The sequence below is a fragment of the Terrapene carolina genome, unplaced genomic scaffold (assembly GCF_002925995.2).
Source record: "Terrapene carolina triunguis isolate 2854851 unplaced genomic scaffold, T_m_triunguis-2.0 Scaffold66, whole genome shotgun sequence".
NCBI classification, from domain to species: Eukaryota; Metazoa; Chordata; order Testudines; family Emydidae; genus Terrapene; species Terrapene triunguis.
Window position 1 is genome coordinate 95,938,778 of NW_020664417.1, and position 20,128 is coordinate 95,958,905.

Consider the following 20,128-nt stretch of genomic DNA (forward strand, 5'->3'; position numbering starts at 1 on the left):
TTTGAGCATAAGCTTTCGTGGGCTACAGCCCACTTCTTCGGATACATAGTGTTGACTGCTTGGTGCGGCACAAGTCCCATCCTCAAGATAAGATACAGAGAAGGCAGGATCTACTTGGCAAGTAGCATGGAGGTACTAATCAATACAGTTTACCTTTGATCTGATTCTCTCTCCCCTTTCAAATGAATGTTAAGATGCTTTGGGATTTTTTGGGGGGGGGGGGGGATGCTGGCTGGGATGATTTAGTTGGGGATTGGTCCTGCTTTGAGCAAGGGGTTGAACTAGATGACCTTCTATGATTTATTTTGCAGGGATTGCCCCAACAGCTTTGTATTATCAGAGTTAATTTTCCTGGTTTCCAAGCTCTGGAGAAAGGCAAAAGGGGATAAATGACACTCTGCCTGCAGCACATGGTCCATGGTATGGGGCAAAAAGGTAGCATTCCTAAATGGAGCTGGCAGTATGCTGTCTTTGGCTGGTAAGTGGCAGGATAGAGGATTGAATGTTATAACACCACACAGAGGAATTTAACTGAACTGATGAGACATCTCATAACTTGCCAGCCCATTGTGGAGATGTCCAGCTTATGAGGAAAATTTAATATATGAACTAGAAATATCCCAGCTGCAAAGACGACCAATGTAAGTAATTCCCTAGTGATAGGACATAACTCTTAGCCAGCTTTCTAATGTCCCGTGATTGAACTGCCTTTTTAAACATACCTTAAGATATTGCTGGATCATGGCTAGTTTTAGCCTCCTGGTGGTCTCCGAGTCATCTGGATCGGCTTTGATGCGTTTGCGCACCACATCCCGTGTGAAGACGCCCACACTATTCTGGCTCTCAGCATTGACTGGTTTACCACGTTGGAAGAACTCCTGAGTCAGGTTATAGACCTGCCAGAGACAGGACAGAAAGAGGGAGAGAGTCACTCACAGCAAGTAGCTCGAGTGTGCAGAATCCAAGCCCTGAGCAGCGTGCGCACTCCTCTTCACCCAGGATCGGTAAGCTCAGGCCACCCCACTAGATGACCTCCTGAGGTCCCTTCCAACCCTGATATTCTAGGATTCTATCCACAGCTCTGCCAGTCAGCAGAGGATAGGAAATCAGAGGGTCAAAGACAAATTGGAAGAACTCTGACCTGCCTAAAATGTTCTCTGGTAGCTATTTAGGAACACACTATATCTGTCGATCCTCCCAAAATATGGGCGTTTCACCATTACCTTCCACTGGGGGAAGGGACAGAGCTTCTTGTGCAATCATGGCACCCTCAAGTGGCTAAATCCTGTTACTCAAGCTACAGTACCAATATTGCTACTGTGTCTGTGGCCCAGTTGCCCGCTAACGGTGGCAGACCAGGGAGCACCTATACCCGAATACTACTTCTGTACAGGCAGGGTTGAAGTTTGGGTTTTTGTTAGGGTGAGAATGGAGTTGGAGAATGTTTGGTTTGGGGGATTGGCTTCTTTTGTAGGGCGAGTGACTGGGTTTGCTATTTCTGATTTTGTGTTTCTCAGACTGTCACAACCTGGCCCTGTCACATGCTTTCGACAGATACCAGTCTGCTGTGAGTGGATCCATCAACTCAATCCCACACACTTCTAAGCCCCCTGGGTCCGGACAGTGTCTGGCCACTGTACCTAGCTATGGGTCTCTCAGGTATAGACCCCATGTCTGACACTCTCCTTAGGTAGTGGGATCCCACAGTTCAACAGCCTAGACCCTGGAACCAGCGCCACGGTCCTCCAGAGCCCCCACGTTATCTGCAGAGTCCACCTGGTCAAGGAAGGTCTGATGCACACACGCACACTTTACTCTTAAAAAACACAAGAATTACAAATCTATCGTTTTCCATAAACTCCATAAATACAATTCCCCTTCAATGTCCTCACGACCCTTGAGAGTCCTGGCATTGGGCTCAGTCCTTTAGGCCAGGCAGCCTGACCTTCCTTGGCCTGACTAGCCTTGCTTCTGGCAGGAGAATGGCTTCCTTTGCATACAGAGCATTCCAGTTTTAAAGACAGCCTCTGACACCTTTCTTGCCCGTGCTAGGGAATTCCAGGTTCCAACACCCCCTCTTCGCCAAGCTTCTAGGCAGAGAGTTGTCCAAAATCAATGGCACTGCTCATAGCAAACCCATTGTTCCACCAGGGTATAAGCCATTCAGTGTTGATGGCCTTTAATTACGCTGTCACAGCTTCCTAGACACAGCCTGCCCTCTATGGTGTCAAGTTCCTGCTACAAACGAACATTCAAAGCCACGCTATAGGTTACATTCAAAATGGTGGTTGAAATACAACATGGCATTCACAAAACAAAAATGGAATCCATAGGTTGACCATTACATATCCCCCAAATTCTAACAGGTTGTATTCTTATTTATCCAGGAGTCCAATATTCTGGAACAGGGGCTCTTATGCTGAAATCAATATATACAAGTGTGAATGATTCACAAGTAAGGAGGCCGCTCGTCTGATTTTAAACCACAGTCCCCCTTTTTGGGTGGTTTGTCCCGTATCCCGTACTGAGACCAAACTGCACATGGATTTGTCTGGGGGACACCATTCTAAAGAGCACGTTGCCCCACCCCTGCCAGCATGACTGGGGCGGCACGCTCCTCAAAATGAGGTCCCCCATGCAGCATGACCTTACGTGTACATGCCAGCAGGGGCGGCCCCCTCCCCGTTCCCAGAAGTACTGGAATGTCTGGTATTCTGGGAATGTGGGAGTGGCCACTCTATACACAAGTGACCACTCATATACGGTCATGAAGCACCCAAGAGTTCCCAGCTGAGATTGCTCAACTGGCTGAATCTTCCACCATTTCATACATTCAGAGACTCCAAGGACAGAAGGGACCATTGTGATTATCCAGGCTAGCCTTCTGTATAACACAGAACTGCCCCCCAAAATAATTCCTAACGCGTAGCTTTTAGAAACACATCCAATCTTGATTTTAAAATTGTCAGTGATGGGGAATCCTCCACAACCCTTGGTAAATTGTTCCAGTGGTTAATTGCCCTCACTGTTAAAAATTTACAATTTATTTACAATCTGAATTTCTCTAGCTTCAACTTCTAGCCATTGGATTGTGTTACACTTTTCTCTGCTGGACTGAAGAGCCCATTATTAAATATTTCTTCCCCAGGTAGGTACTGTAATCAAGTCACCCCTTAACCTTTTTTTGTGTGTGTGTTAAGCTAAATAAATTGAGCTCCTTGTGCCTACCACTATAAGGCATGTTTTCTAATCCTCTAATCATTCTCATGGCTCTTCTCTGAACCCTCTCCAATGTATCAACATCCTTCTTGAACTGTGGGCACCAGAACTGGACACAGGATTCCAGGACTGGTCGCACCAGTGCCAAATACAGAGGTGAAATAACTTCTCTATTCCTACTCAAACTTCCCATTTATGCATCCAAGGGCTGCATTAGCCCTTTTGGCCACTATATTTCACTGTTCAGCATGTCCCATGTTCAGATGATTATCCACCACAACCCCCAAATCTCTGTCACAGTCACAGTTTCCCCGGATACAATCCCCCATCCTGTAAGAATGACTTACATTCTTTATTCCTAGATGCTTGTGCCCAGCTTACCAAGCAATCCACATTGCTCTATAATAATGACTCAAGTTCTTCATTATTTACCAATCCCCAAATTTTTGTGTCATCTGCGAACTTTATCAGTAATGACTTTATGTTTTCTTCCAGGTCACTGCTAAAAATGTTAAATAGCGTAGGGCCAAGAACTGATCTCTGCAGGACCCCCCCAGAAATACACCCGTCTGACGATGATTCCCTATTTATAGTTACATTTTGAGACCTATCAATTAGCCAGCTTTTACTCCTTTTAATGTGTTCCGTGTCAATTTTATAACTTTCTCATTTTTTAATCAAAATGCCATGCAGTACCAAGTCAAATGCATTACAGGAATCTAAGTACATTACTTCAGCACTATCACCTTTATCGACCAACCTTGTAATCTCATCAAAAGAGATCAAGGTAGAATTCTTTTTTTTTTTTTTGAGAAGGCGTTTCATATAACAAGATGACCCAACAAATTGTGTCATTGTTACTGTTGGTGAGGAGGAAGCGGTTATTAAAACACAACCATCACCACCAACCACTTGTGCCCCTCTGGAATAATCAAGTCTTTTGTTTGCATGATTCCAAGAACTGCTCAACTGTGAGTAATGGTACTTCATATCAAATGAAAAACTTACCAGAACAAAGACAGGCAGGAAAGCCCTTAATGATAAATCACAGACGTACAACCAATCCCAGGAATAACTTATTTGTCTAGAATCTGTGCCACCTTCTTATTTATCTAGCACCACAGGGAAGCATAGTGCTTTATAAGCGGAGAGACAAGATCTCTGGTTGGAGAGTTTTTCCCATCGAAGGTATTTGGATTAAAACTACTGACCTCTCTGACAGAACTGGATAGTCATGATTTCAACATACCAGTGTTGAGGAGTAATTATGGAAAATGGTTTAAACTAATTGCCTCCTGCACCTTCCATATAGCTGCAATTCCCAGCCAGAAGAGAGGTAGGAAGATCCTGGACGTCCATCCCTGTGGCTTGTAGTAAGAAGCTGCAGGGGCCACTAGAGGCCACATGCTTTCTCCCACCCACCACAGCTGGTCCCCGTGTTCTATCCCAGTCCCTCGGTGCACTACAAAGGCCTGGCTGCCAGTGGGCAGCGTGAGGGACAAAACACAAGACAGCGGTTGCAGAGGGAGAGAAAGGATCTGTTGGCCTCAAAACTCAGAGGTCTGCTGTCACGTGGCCAGACTTATAGACAACTGCCTTTTGGAGTTTTCAGGCGCCAGGGGATTCAGTATCTACCTTGATAAGGAAGGACAGACATTTGCCATGTATTTTCCTTGAGACCCTCGCAGTTGTTAATGCAGTAGTTGCTGTTTGGCCGTTTCCAGGCCCTGGATGACTCACCTGAAACTGTACTTCGAGCTTTTTGTGCAGTCATTCGGCTGCTAAAAACGTCTGAGAAAAAAACGATGAGTCTGGCAAAATGGCAATCGGTATTGGGGACTATGGTATCAAATTGACCTTTTAGTTCTCAGGACAAAAAGTCGGGGGGAGGGGGTTGGGTGTTTCCTTTTTGCCTCTGTGTACTGCCCCCCTGTTGTGACTGTAATTTGGGGGGGTTGCTTTGAAGTTTTATTTAATAAACATGAACAGAGAGAAAAGAGACAGGAAGTGAACTGGGGTGGGGGGTGAGAGAGAAAACAAATGAAGGAGCAGTACCAGAAAAAACCAAAACATAGAAAAAGAAATGATGAGACGGGAAGACACACAGAAGAGAATAAGGAGACTGGTAGAAAACAGGAAAAGAGAAGGATACTGATTGAGGCACAGAGCTGTCCCAAAGCATAGGGATTTCGAAACAAGAGAGGTTGGGAGTCCTTAGCAGTGGAGGGGGGGGGGGAATGGTCTCTCTCTCCCCCGCCTCCACATCAGAAGTATTGTGGAATTTCAGCAGGCGGCAGTTCATGGGCCTACACTATGGCACAGATTTCTGAGGTCTAACCACTTCCAACAAGTACTGCTAAAAGCTGCCGCAGACCTTGCCTCAGCATAATGCAGCTCAGCTTTCATAAGCCGATTGCAGACTATAAGCAGATAACACATTCACAAGACAAGCAAAGCTGTATTAAAATCCAGTTACCACTTGGCCCAGAGACTAAATTAGCCATAGGCATGTTTTCATTGTCCATTGTAGTATTCACTGGGCACCAGAGGAAAGAAGAGAAACACACATTTCTCCCTCAGTGGGGAAAACACCAAATGAGTTTTTTTTCCCCTAAGTATGTGATCCAACTGGTCAGACAACAGGAAAATATCATCGTCTGTATTTATTATGATAGCACCAAGGGGCCCCAGTCACGGGCCTGCACTGCTAAATGATTTTGTGAATGGCAGCTCCTTCAGCAGCAACATGCAAAGAAGCAAGATTGGAAATGCCAAGAGAATCTTACAACGAAGTATCTCTTAATAATGTATCAAGTATTGACTGAGTTTAAGATTGAACACACTTCCTAAATCTACTTGTGGAAAGGGATATTTATGCTTCTAATGATGGAAAGAATATGCGTGCACACACACACAGACAAAAAAACGGAAGTGTATCCTTTATATATACACACACATACCGCAAAATCTGTTGTCAGTGACCATACAAAGGTCAAACCAAGACTGTGCGGTTAATGAGAATTTCTAATAAAGGGGAGACAGAACTGTATTCATCCATTTGGAGATACTTTGAGGCTGTTTCTTGAGACAAAAACCTGAAAAAAACTATAACATCAACGAGTGTACAAGACTCCATTTAAAGTTACTGGACAAAAATGGCATTTTTGAAATACGGGACATAGAAAAACACCTAATTTTATTTTTTTCCTACAACATAGCTATCAAAGCATACCCAAAAGACTCTAAACAAGGTTTATTTCGAAGAGCTTGGCAAGATGAAGTGCACAGGAGCGTGTACAAGATTCTACTGGTTTTCTTTCCATTTAGAAAGCACACGTACGCAGGATCTGACCGTACCAGGCCAATTAGCAAAAATTCCAAAGTCAAATATTAATGTCATCTTACCCCTTCCACCAAGGGACAGCTCTAAATACAAACAGTAACACACCAGCAAACAGGACAGAGTGAAGAACTGGCCAAACTCTTCTCTGAGGCTGGGAAGAACAAATGGGTCCTGTTACGTGCCCCAAATCAGCAAATCTGGGTTATTTCAGTCTAGAAACAGAAGGGCGTTCCAGAGCCTTGCGCCCTGCCAACAGCCCCTTCTCTATTAGAATGAGAGAGATAGGGCATCAGCATCTCCACTCAGTCTCTCCAGGAGGCCAGATGTTGAAAAGCAAATTTTAAAAGTTATTCAGTGCTGAATTAGTAAGGCCAGGATGGCACATCTCAATCTGTGCAGTTTCCTAAGGATTGTCGGAACTCACCTCAAGCACTCTTTCTAACTCGGTTTTAAAACGAAGGGCTTGATTTATACCCCTGTCTCATGGCAGTCTTATGCTAGTGTAACCCCAGTACAAACCAGGCCCTCGGTATCTAGTGGGCCAGGCAAATGGTAGCGTGATAGACTATGATGCAGGGGAAAACAGCTTAGTCCTGAACTGGCATAAAGCCCAGCAGAGGGTGGGAGCCTCAGGGGAAGAGAACTTAATCATTCTCCAGCTACCTCTTTAAACCCACCAACCATGCACCACACAGGGGAACGCTGACTGACTCTGAGGCCATTAACTACAGTAACCAGAAAAAGGGTCATTGAGGTGGGGCCGATTGTGCTATGTTTTCAATGCACAAGGTAGGCGTGTTTTGAAACTGAAGATGGGGCTCTTAGGCACTATAGTACTTACATTATTATTGTTAAGAATGTAAAATCCTACAGAGACAAGGCCCTGTTGTTTTTACCTGGAGGTAGCTAATCAAGGTCAACACTATACCACCCCCTCACCCAGGGTTTACCTCGCCTAGCTCCATCAAGGTGGAAACTACCTGTGCCTTGTCTCCTCCAGAATTTTACATCAATGTAAAACACACCTTTCCCAGCAATGAAGACCACATCCTGGGAGACTAATGAAGTTAAAAGGGCTAAAAGTGGGTGTGATACTGAGTCAGAAACGGTTAAGCAACTTGCAGGCTAAATGACCCAAATTCTACCTTTAAAGACATATTAGGAAAGTATGTAAATGGTAATTAGGGATATTCCTTATAAATAGCTAGCAAAGCCACGTTAGATAGACGAGAGCTTTGAAATGTAGACTTGTATTGTTAAAGAATTGGGAAAAGATAGTGATTGTACTAGTCTATGTTTACCTATATCTTGTTAGATGTTAACAATGTAACCAGACAGCTCCTGTCTATCACTATGTTTCATTGATTCAAAGATCAAAAAGGGAATATTAACGTTTAGATGAACTGTAAAAAAGTGGTAATATCACGGTCTTCATTTCTCTTTGAAGTATGTAATAAACTACTTGTGAATGGAACAGGAGTACTTGTGGCACCTTAGAGACTAACAAATTTATATGAGCATAAGCTTTCGTGGGCTACAGCCCACTTCATCGGATGCAAATGGTGGGAGATGGGCAGTTGCCTAATGCTGATCCATGTAGCTAATTATCAGTGATGCTGAGGAAATAGGAGTTCTACTTCAAAGCCACAGTGCTTCACCTATTATTCACCTGCTGTCAAGAGGCTGCAAGAGAATTATAAAAGAAACTCTTGGGCCCTGATCCTGTTATCTCAGATCTGCTTCAGCTTCCTCAGGGGACATTTGAGTCCCAAGACTGAGGTCCCCAGCTCCAGTCAGGATCACCCAGATATTGGACATTGGGCTATAACCTATGGAATTGATTCTGAAAGAACCTTTTGCAACTCTAAAACTCACCATCTCTATTACGAAACTGACCTAAGAACTCTATTCATACCTGTATGTATAATGATCTTTTAACCTATACTCTTTTCTTTTTAAATAAATCTTAGTTTAGTTAATAAGAATTGGCTGCGTAAGATCTGAAATATTCATTGACCTGGTGGGCGATGTGTCCGATCTTTTGGGATTGGTACAACTTTTTATATGGTGAATAAGATTTTCAGTAATCCTCATCATATTTGATTTGGCTGTCTGGGTGGGAGCCCAAGGCTGAATTGTTTTAAGGGAACTGTGTTTTGGGCTTCTGGGTAACCAGTAAGGTGTTGTAGAAGCTGCTTTGTTGCTGGCTTGGTAAATGTAAGTATTAGAACAACCACCAGTTTTGGGAATCATCTTCCCCATTCTTTGCAGTTTGCCCTGATTAAGCAATCTCAGTGTGGCCCCCCTGGGACCCTGATCACAGTGGGGGACTCTCCGGGCTCAGAAAGTGGCTTGGAGATCACCCTGTGAGGGAAAGGTATGTCAGGACCCTGGAGAGGACTGTGAGGAAAAGCTAAATATGTCACGTGCATCCAGTTTTCAGATTCGCCTTATTTGCCACTGATTTAGTGTAGTGGTTGTTTGCTCAGAGTGGTTTTAGGGATGTTGTAAAATGCCCCAACATACAATCCCACCAACTAATAAAGAGGAGATTCAAACTGAAGCAGGCTGAATGCCCACTTTTCATTCCCCCTCCCCTTTAATTATAAACGTGGCACAAGAACCTGCAAATCATCCAAAGCAGTAAAACCATAAGGAACCAACACAACCAAAAATATAAAAGCTAGAAGTAATGCAACATGCTAACTCAGTCTGTGTGTAAAGAGACCACATTCTCGTCTGTGCATTATGCAAGAGTAAAGTTCCTGAAGCCACACACACATACTACGCACTTTCCTATTTACTTCATCCATCAGCGAGTGATATTGCACATTTGGTTTCTTTTGCAATTTGGGTTTTCAAAAGATCATAACAACTTCTCTTATTTTTGTTCCCAAAAACAGAGAGAGGGGAGAAACACAGGACTTGCCTTAGCCGACCGGTACCAATCATCCACCTAATCCAGCATCCACCTTTGAGAGCAGCCAGTACCAGAAGCTTCAGAGATGAGTGTCTCCCCCACTATGGGCAATAATGATGCAACACAGGTATGGGGGAAAGTTACTTCTTAGTCCCAGACAACTGAGGGTTGGCTTATGTCTTAAAGTAAGAATGCTGAGATCCCTAATACATTTTTATCCCAGCACATGTAACAGCAGATGTGTTTACTACCCATATAAACGTCAAATCCTTTTATGACTCTTAGCTATTGGCCACAAGGTTATCTTCTGGTAGTAACAAGCTAATTATGCATTGCATAAAAAAAAAAAAGATCAGCTTGACGTTTGTTTCGCTGGCAGGCCCCTTGTTATTGTATTATGAGAAAGGGTAACCCCAAGTGCAAAACTGACTTTTCTTCACCATTCACTTTGTATCCCTCTGTAAACTTGTATTAGACTTCTCTCTAAACTGTATTCTCACCTCTTTTTCTTTCCTTCTCATAACAGGTCATTCTAGGCCTCTAGTAATTTTCATTCCCCTTTGGAAACACTTTCTATATTTCTATATCTTTGAGATGGGATGATCAGAACTGAAAACAGTATTCAGAGCAGTGGCATGCCGTTTTCTTATATAATGTCATTCATTACAGCATTTCCAGTGTTATTCCCTCTCTCTTTTTTGATCTGGCCCAACATTTTATTTGCTTTTTTGATCACTGCTGCACTCTGAACTGAGGTTTTCCCTGAGCTCATCATGGTGATGCCCGGCTCTTTTTTCTGAGGGGCTACTGTTAATTTTAAAACCTAGTAATAAGTAAAAGCAGCTCAAACTATACCTGCCAAAGTGCATCACCCTGCACTTGTCCAAGTGGGATTTCATCTGCCACCGTGTTGCCCAATTGCCTATCTTAACTAGACCCCTCGGATGTTCCCCACAATCCTCTCTATTAACCCAATTACTTATAGGCCACGTATTCATTAGCTCTAGTCATGGCACAATGCTCAACGTTTTTCTATTTTGAAAATCAGCATTTCCACTCGGTCTCTGATCCACGATAGCACTTTAGCTCTCACCCCATAACTATTTTGTTTCCTTAATGGCCTCTGGTGAAGGATTTTACCAATGTCAGTTTGAATACCCATGTACATATTTTTAAATATATATTATACGATGTCCGGCTGATCCCAGGGGTGTGACATTATAAAAAAGATTTACCCAAACAAGTGTAGGTGAAGTTCAGATCCAGTTGCAAACTTTGAGGGCTCTACAAATGGCTACAACTTGGCAAGGATAGTTCCCCACCCCCAACCCCATTTTATGTAACCCACTCGGAGAGCATTTTGATTGGGCAAATTTTATATTGGCCCCTCACCCAAATATAATTAGAAATAGAGGAAACCAATCAGGAGAATAATTAGAGTGAAACCTGGCAAGCGGTCTTAGCATTGTTTAAGTCTAAGGGCAGGTCTACACTACGGCAGGGATCGATGTTCTGAGATCAATCCACCGGTGGTCGATTTAGCGGGTCTGCTAAAGACCCGCCAAATCGACTGCAGATTGCTCTCCAGTCGATCCCTGTACTCTACCCCCGACGAGAAGAGTAAGATAAGCTGACAGGAAATTTTCTCCCCTCGATTCCCCGCAGTGTAGACCCCGCGGTAACTCAATCTAAGGTACGTAGCTGGAGTTGCACAGTGTAGGTCGACTTACTGCGGTAGTGTAGACACAGCCTAAGTCTTGGTATTATAAAGTACAAAAGTAATGCCATTTTACATCTGTTCAACCATTAATTATCAGGGACTACATTCACCCTGAGCAGAAGCAGGCATCACTCCACTAGAATCAGTAGAATGGTGCCCATTTACACCAAAGTGAGACTGACCTTACCTATCTAGGAAACCGAAGATCGCCTTTTCCTTGGGTATTTGCTTAGGACACGTTTCATTACTGAACCTGTATTTCCACTTTTATTCTGCAATTTTCCATTTATTAATTTTTTTAGTGCTTTCATTTCTATTTTTCGTTCGTCTGGAGTCTCTACCATGAGCTCAAACACTGTTTTACATAGCTCTTTGGAGAAAATCACTTAAGATAGAGGAATGAACATTACAGGTAGTTTCCAAATCATAAAAATGAAAACTCTCTCCAGGAGAGAAATTATATTTAACCCTTGTAACATTTGTCACAGCACCTGTGATGCAATCGAGCTTGTAATTCATATTAGGATGAATGTCATAGCTTACACAGCACAATGTAGTAGTTATAATGTCAATAACAATGTCTCACTGCCACATCTTTTAGTTGGATCTTTCTAAGTTATTATGTTCCGCCTCATTTGGGCCCCTTCCTTATTATTAGTTAAATGGCAAGTCTACAGCTATTGATTAAATTATCCCACAATATTTGCTGGAAGTGATGAGAATTGATCATATGACAGGACAAAAGGGGTATTCTCCTTGAGTGTGATTTGGTTCCAGGAGCTCTGATCACATTAACCAGTGACTGAATTAAGTAGAAGGCACCATATTGGTTTTTAAAAAAATCCAAAACTTATTTTAAGTAGAGAAACTGAAGGCATTAAAAGTTTTTCTACTGTCTCGGCACTGACAAGTGTCTAGTGGTTTTCAGACCAATGTGCAACCGGAGCAGGCTGCTAAATACCAACCTCGTTGTATAAATCACTGAATTCTTCAACCACATCTTTCGGAATCCTCTGCCCATTGTTGGTAAGGTGATAAGCCACCCCATTCTTGGAGTAAAGACTGATACGGCCAATGCTTCTCTCACCATCAGTAGTCTCTTCAAGTAAGCCATTGTCTTCTGCTAGATGGTAGACTGGGTTTCCATTTGAACCATGGATCCACGTAGCTCCCAGTTCAAAAGTGGCGTTCTCTAGGGGGGAACAATCCAATTAGACCAGTACGATGAACTCGTTTACACAGAGATGTTGTATGTCACATCCCAGTCTACAAATGAAGAGCAGTAAATAGAGCACAAATAAGACATTTGCCCAATGATGCCACGTTACCAAAAAAACAACACTGAAGCACTGAAGAAGTGCTTTCACTTAAGGACAAGTTTAAGTGTCATACTAATGTTTGTTCATCGTAGGTCTCTACGGAACAACAGTGTCATACAGTGCTACAAAAGGGGAACAATCACAAGAGGGATGTTCCCTAAAGAGATTCCAAGGTATGCAGCAGCAATGGTATCTAATAGTTCAAGAACAAAGCAGAATCCCTGACTCCAGGTCCTAATCCATGATTGTCACTAGCTCAACAGGTGTCACTTAGCCTCTCTACTTCATCCTTCCCACCTATAAAATAGGGATACTATTCGTTTACCTATCACAAGGATGCTGGAAGGACCTCTGCACAGAGCTTTATATCTTCAAAAGAGCTATGTGAGTATTTTCTATATCCCGGTATCAGATTCTGAGCAGTGTAACAGCAGAATGCAATGGTGTCTACCCTACGAACATCATTAGAATTTAGTGCACCAGAGAGTATATTGATCTCTCTTGCTCAGAAAGTGTGAGGGGTTAGGGGAGGAAAAGAGGAGTTGGCTCTCTGTACTGTACTACTGCAAACAGAATATAAATGAATACTTACATAAATATTGAAGAAGTGGTAGGGAAAGAATAAGAGCATCGGTAGGCCACCCAAAGCCTTCAAACATCAAATTTAGTCTGAGGGAAGGGGAGGGAAGGTGATTGTTATTCAAGTACAGGGCAAAAAGGCATCTGTTCCACTAAAGCAGAGGAATGCAGGAAAGACTGAGACTGTCCTGTAATGGCAGCCTGAGGCTGCTTACTTTAGCATGCAGGAAAGCCGCCTTCTGCAATTAAACGTGTGTGTTGTTTACCAAAAGGACTCAAGCTACCTGCATTTCCGTAAGGTGGAATTAGATCATATTTTATTATTTGTGCCTTTGAAAGATTTCTTTAAAAAGATGCACTGTCACATTAAAAAAAAATCATTTATTTTTCACTACCTATGCTGTTTGTTTGCTTTTTGCATTTCTCAGTTTGGACAATGCAAACTGATTAGTCAGTTACATGGTTCTCTTTAGTCTAGGTCTAATCAGTTTTGCCCTCAGACTCTCACGTATTAGCCCAATTCTGCAAAGTTTAAGCTGATAACACAGGGGCATGTTTATTAGGTTAAAAAGAAACACTGTTTCTAACAGATTTTAACTTAACTTATGGGACTATTTCTTATTACAGTTAGGTTTTGTAAAAGCTCATTTGTACAAAACCAAATTTGGACTAAATCTGACCCAACACTGTCCCTTTAATATCATGGTCAACCCCATGCAATGCAGCATGTCCTGTAGTTTATGTGGATATTTTATTAGGAATTAGCAGGTTAGCTACTAGCCTAGATGTTTTCACTCTTAATAACTTCCTACCGAAGAAGGTAAGAATCACGTAATTGATTACACCAGGGGTTCTCAAACGTCACTGCTCCGCAACCCCTTTCTGACAACAAAAATTACTACACAACCCCAGGACGGGGGACCGAAGCCTGAGCTCGCCCGAGCCTGGCTGTCCCAGGTGGAGTTGGAGGGCAAAGCCAAAGCCCAGCCCCACTGCTCTGAGTAGGGGGGCCAAAGCTGCAGCCCAAGGGCTTCAGCCCCGCGCAAGGGGCCTGTAACCTGAGCCCCACCACCCAGGGCTTAAGCCCTCGGGCTTCGGCCCTGGACCCAGGCAGTGGGAGTAGGGCTTCAGCTTCAGACCTGGTCCCAGGCAGTGGGGCTAGGGCTTTGGCCACGGGTGGTGGGGCTTGGGTTTCAGCTTTGGTCCCAGGCCCCAGCAAGTCTAATGCCAGCCCTGGTGACCCCATTAAAATGGGGTCGCGACCCACTTTGGGGTCTCGACCCACAGTTTGAGAACCGCTGGATTACACCATCACATAGTGCTTAACATGTAAATACAATCACAATGCCATCCAAATATGCTAACATTTACAGTGGGTTCACTGTTAGAAGTGATGCTATCAAGTTGTACGAATGAGTCACCATTTCAAAGCAAATCCCAAGACATTTGGGTTTCCAAGCCAAGAACAATTTCAAAAGGAAGTAAAGTGCCAGTGGAAGTTATCCGTCAAGGTCCTGAATGTGCAAAGACTTACATGGGCACATAAAGCATGTGCTCAAGTCTATGCAAAATCAGGGCCTAAATGTGTTAATATTTAAGGCATTGCAACTTCTGAACATACCCATAGATCATGCAGTCTGGTGGAAATGATTCAGTCCAGCAGTCAACGGTATAGTGCTCATAAATATTTCAGGTTTAGAGTGACAGTGATCTTATTACCTGGGATCTTCATGCAATCCATAGCATACAAGATTATTAGCAGGAGTAGTATATAAAACACGTAGGCCAGTCTGTGGTCGCCGTTACAATAGTGTGAATTGGCATTAATACTGACTTCCAAATAGAATCTGGCTCTTTTTCTTTCAATTATCAGCATTTTTTAAAGTAACACAAAATACTAGCATATTCTTCTTTATTTTTACCCAATAGCATTTACTTTACTGTCACAGCACAAACAAAAAAGGAAAAGCCATTTTCTCCTGTGTTCTATAGGAGCCGTTGTGAGGAATGTAATTAAATACTGTACAGGGAAACTAAAAATAGTCTAGCTCACCTGTATATTTAGAAACCCATTAACTGACATTACTCAAAGCGGATAAGCCAGTTATTTCCTGGAGTAAGTGGCATGATAAATTCTTTAAAGTTGTGAAGTTAATCACATTCTTTTACACAGATACTCCATTTAGTTCCAGGGCCCTTCAGGGCTTGAAAAATTAAGTAGTTCCAATACCAATTTCATTTGAATAAGGCCTTGTCTACACTACAGGATAAAGTCAATCTAAGCTACGCAATTTGAGTTATGTAAGTAGCATAACTCAAGTCGCCGTAGCTTATATCTATTTACCGCGGGGTCCACACTATGGGATGTCGACGGGAGACAGTCTCCCGTCAATTCCCCTTACTCTTCTCGATCCGGTGGAGTACAGGAGTTGACGGGAGAGCGATCTGCGGTCGATTTAGTGGGTCTTCACTAGACCCGCTAAATCGACCACCAATGCATCGATGGCTGTGCGTCGATCCCCTGGTAAGTGTAAACAAGCCCTTAGTAAGAGAGTAGTATACAGTCCTCATAAAATGGGTCTGCTGGTCCCATTAACATGGTTATTTAGCTATAATATGTATTTCTCATGCATCACTGTGATGTAGCACCTGGATGTTATGATGATTGTTGCAATACATATATCAGACCAATGCAGAGGCCGTATATATTATATATATATACACACACACCTCTACCTCAATAAAACGCTGTTCTCGGGAGCCAAAAAATCTTACCACGTTATAGGTGAAACCGCGTTATATCGAATTTGCTTTGATCCACCGGAGTGTGCAGCCCCGCCCCCCACGGAGCGCTGCTTTACCGTGTTATATCCGAATTCGTGTTATATCGGGTTGCGTTATATCGGGGTAGAGGTGTATAACTAAAGCAGAACACTTCATCTCTTCTTTGTTATTGCCCTGAGTGAAATTCTGAAAAACTTGTCTATGTTGAGTTACAACTAACTCTATGAGAGGTCTCATTGGAACTGCAGATACTAAGTAAGTGTATCTGAATTTAGACCTTAAGTAACTATCTTCAAGGGTACGTCTTCACTGCAGATAACTCAGGTAATCAGCACCCAGATCTAACCTCACCCAGGTGTGAGCAAACACACTGCAAAGCCTGTGTCTTAACTGGTGCTATGCTCCCCTGTGTGCGTCACTAGGTCTTCAGGGGGCATATCTTTGTGCTGCAGGAAGCTGAGCTGCTCTGATTCTTTCCCAGTGGACTTGTGGAAAAACTTGTCTGTCCTTCAGAGAACATTAGGGGAATTGTGGGAAGGCACTGGAGGACTATCAGCAATTGAATGGTTTAGCTTGCATCCTCATTGTCAAGTGGACGGGCTACCCGCTCAAGTGAAAGTGGTACTCAAGTTCTAGCCTACACCTCCAGTCAGGCCAGCTAGCCCAGGTTTAAAGCACTACCAACCTCAGATGAGAGGGTTTTGTGTGTGGACACACAGGGGGTTGGGGCAACACTAAAGTAAAACCCTGAGTTACCTCTGCAGTGAAGACATACCCCAAGGAAGAGATCACTAGACCACTCCTTAGCTTTGTCATTGAGGAGAAGGGGCTGCGTATAAAGGCCTTGCAACCTGTCCTAATAGGAGGAAAACTTGGGCTCCTCCTGATGACCAGTAACAAAGAATTCAACACCAACAATCCTCCACCAGGAACAATATGTCCTCAGATACAGCAAGCCAGATCACCAGCTAGTACACACAGGCGTGACTCCAATGAAGTCAAACCTAAAACCAGTTTATACCAGCTAAGGATGTGGCTTTGAATATTTAAACCATGAGGAATGTTTTCAAAGAGACTGGAGATCTGGAGATGAAAGGCCCTCGGAGCCAGAATCTGCCAGCCTTGCTCTTGTACAGAAGCAAAGGGGATACTCACAGGTGCATCTACATTAGATAAGAAGGTACATTCTGTGCTACCAGTAGGTAAATAAACCTCATCAGTCTTATGGAATCACCTCCCTAATGCCAACTAACTAGTTTAATTTTTGACCATGTTCTCTGTATTCATTAACTTGGGCCTCTAGCTGGTCGTCTTTCACTTTATTTAGCCCGGCCTTACGTCACTTACTGTATTTTACTCTATAAACTCACCACAGTAAATAAACATGAGTGCCTGTGACCTTTCAGAAGGGAAATGAATGAAAAGGCTATTTGACAAATCTAAACTTTGGAGTCTGAATAGGGCATTTCAAACGCTGGCGAGACTTGGCACAGAGATTAGAATGGGAAATGTGTCATTTACTCCCCATGGGCTGTGTCCAAAATATCCTTGATCATGCGTGTGAGTGGAGGGAAGTGTTAAAGGTTTGAATATTAAGGGGCCAATATTTTCCCTGTGGAATATTTTGTATAGTACTAATATAGGGCCTAATTTTGCCTTCCCTGTTCACTATGTTACTCTGTGGTCTTTCCTTCTCTAGGAAGAAAAGGGAGTTCTTACCTCATGTTAGCTAACACGTGGTAACCAACACAAGGAAAAATCCTAGTGAAGACAGGCAATTTGGAGCCTACGGTTTACCTCAACCAACTAATACACGTTATACTCCTGAAGGCATTTTGCGCCAAAAAATTAAAAATTCTGCGCACAATATTTTAAGATTCTGCAAATTTTATTTGTCAAATAAATGTAGAGGCTCCAGCATGGCATTGGAGAAGCACAGGCCACTGGCTGCACGAAGGTGGGAGATCATCCTGCAGCACCCCCACCCCTGGGAAACGGACTCAGCAGTGAGGCTGCACCCGACCCTGACACAGCACAAGGATTGGGCCTGCCCTGGAAACACCACCCCCCTCCATGCCAGTTGCACCAGGTGTGGGCAGGCAGGATCCAAGTGTGGAGGGGCTTAGTGTGGGGGAATCCAGGTGTGGGTTGAGAGGGTTCTGTGTGGGGTAATCTGGGTGCAGGCAGCTCAGTGGGGGATCTGGGTGTGGGGGGGATCTGGATGCACAGGGGCTTGTTGGGGGGGTTCTGGGTGCAGTGGTAATGGGACTTTGCAGGGGGGTCCAGGTGAAGGTGGTTGGGGCTCAGCTGGGGGGGTCTTTATGTGGGGGGCATAGAGCTAGGCAGGGGAGTGTGGGGGATCCAGGTATTGGAGGGTGAGGCTCGGTGGGGTGGAGATCCCGGTGCGGTGGCTCATTGGAGTGGTCCAGGTGCAGGGCGAGTGGGGCTTATTGGGGGGGTTCTGAATGCGGGGGGTGAGGATCGACGGGAGGGTCTAGGTATGAGGGGTCTGGATGCATGGGGGTTAGGTGGATGTGGGAGCAGGTCTCTGTACAGGGATCCCTCCCCCTGCAGCTGAAGAGCGATGGGTGCAGGAAGCGGGGGAAGTTTGCAAAGCTTCTTGCAGCTGGGGGAGAAATCTGGGGGTGGGTCTGACCCCGCCCCAGATGCCGTGCAGGGGAAGAGCAAGTCCCGTCCTCCCCAGACGAGCCAGGACTAGCTGCTAAGCTCGGAGCAGGGTAGGGAGCTGGGTCTTTCCCAGTCCCGCCCCCTACCCCACAGTGATTTACCTCTTTGCCGGCTGCCCTGGGCACCCAAAACATACTGCTGGGGAGGGTCACATGACCGCTCTTGTGGCTACCCTTTGCTTCCCTGTCAGAAAGTCATTTTTCTGCGGGGAAGCAAAGAAATCTGCGGGGGACATACATTCTGCACATGCCCAGTGGCACAGAATTCCCCCAGGAGTAACGTTAATGCTACACACCGCCTTGTCTTCACTAGGCATTTACTTCACATTACTTACCATGTATTAGCTAACGGGATGGGAATACTAATTCTAATCTAATCTCATCCCAGCCCAGGTAGACAGACATGCACTAGCTCTACTCCAGCTAGCACGCTAAAAGTAGCAGCATGGATGATGTGGCTTGGGCAGCAGCCCAGGCTAGCCACCTGAGTGCAGAGCCAGGGGGTCAGGTGGCCTTGCACTCAGGTGACTAGCTCGTGCCGCAATGTCCACACCATTTTTAGCGTGCTAGCTCAAGCAGAGGTAGCATGTCTGTCTACTCGGCCTGGAAAACTCATTCCCCGCTGCAGTGTATGTACCCCAAGATACCTACGTTCTGTGGTCAGCAGATTACTGAATGTTCTTAGCCAAGAGCAAAGATTGGATGCCACAGAAGAAATCTTCCTAGTTCATACACTCAAGTTACTGGAGAAAAATACTCTTCCCCACCCTCAGCCACGCTGAACTCTCTTTATAAAGCCAAATGATCACCAACACCTTCACTTCACAATAATACTTTACACTTCTGCAGAGCCTTTCATCTAAAGCTCTGAGTGCTTGGGAAGCTCTGTGCCCCTCACATGCACAATAACCCATTGCACCCAGAAGCCTGGTAATTGCAGGCTAAAATATCCATTTGCAGGTGCAAATGACCAGGAAATGGCTTTAAGAGGATATCTAACTAATTAACCCTCGTAATAATACGAACCCTTGCCAGAAGCGCGAGATGAGAGAGTCCGATACAACAGTACAACAACATTTTCCTTACCAAGTTTGACGCTTTGCACTCTGCCTCCAATTCGGTCAGACGCCTCAAGGATTGTTACATCCGTGAAACCGTTTTCCAGGAGAGATTTTGTAGCTGACAGGCCCGCAAGGCCAGCACCAATAACTACTATTCGAGGCTGTCGTTTTCTCCGTAGGCCACTACTAAGAGGATCATCAGTGCTGTCTGAAGATGTTTCACAACTTTGCATGCCGTCCAAGCTCTCTTTCTAAGGAATCTAAGGAAAAGCAAACAAACAGGTTCAAGAAACTAAACCAACAACTCTTCACCCTTCAGGAGGATTCCTTCTCTCAGCACAGAAGCAAATTTGGGGAGTCTCTAGATATATGACTAGCAGAAAAGAAAGTCAACCTATGAACTAGAACAAGTCCTTTCAAATGGGAACCACAGAAAGGGCAAAGAAGGATGTAAGAGTTTCTGGTCTTGACTCTGGAGCATCAATCATTGAGCCTA

The 20,128-nt window shown here is 44.2% G+C and overlaps 1 protein-coding gene across 2 annotated transcripts in view; it reads right to left on the reverse strand.

Moving 5' to 3' along the window:
• SMOX (spermine oxidase) overlaps window positions 1-19,888 on the reverse strand; it is a 35,156-nt gene extending 15,268 nt beyond the window's left edge. The window contains exons 1-4 of one of the 2 annotated variants that reach the window (XM_026648117.2): window positions 19,658-19,732; window positions 13,114-13,190; window positions 12,168-12,392; window positions 723-896 (exon numbers count right to left, since the gene is read on the reverse strand). In XM_026648117.2, the coding sequence (XP_026503902.1) occupies window positions 723-896; window positions 12,168-12,392; window positions 13,114-13,152 (438 nt within the window). In that variant the 5' untranslated portion in view covers window positions 13,153-13,190; window positions 19,658-19,732. Of the gene's footprint in view, window positions 1-722; window positions 897-12,167; window positions 12,395-13,113; window positions 13,191-19,657 lie in introns of both variants that reach the window. The other variant, XM_026648116.2, reaches the window with a different exon arrangement.
• Between the last annotated feature and the right edge of the window lie 240 nt (window positions 19,889-20,128).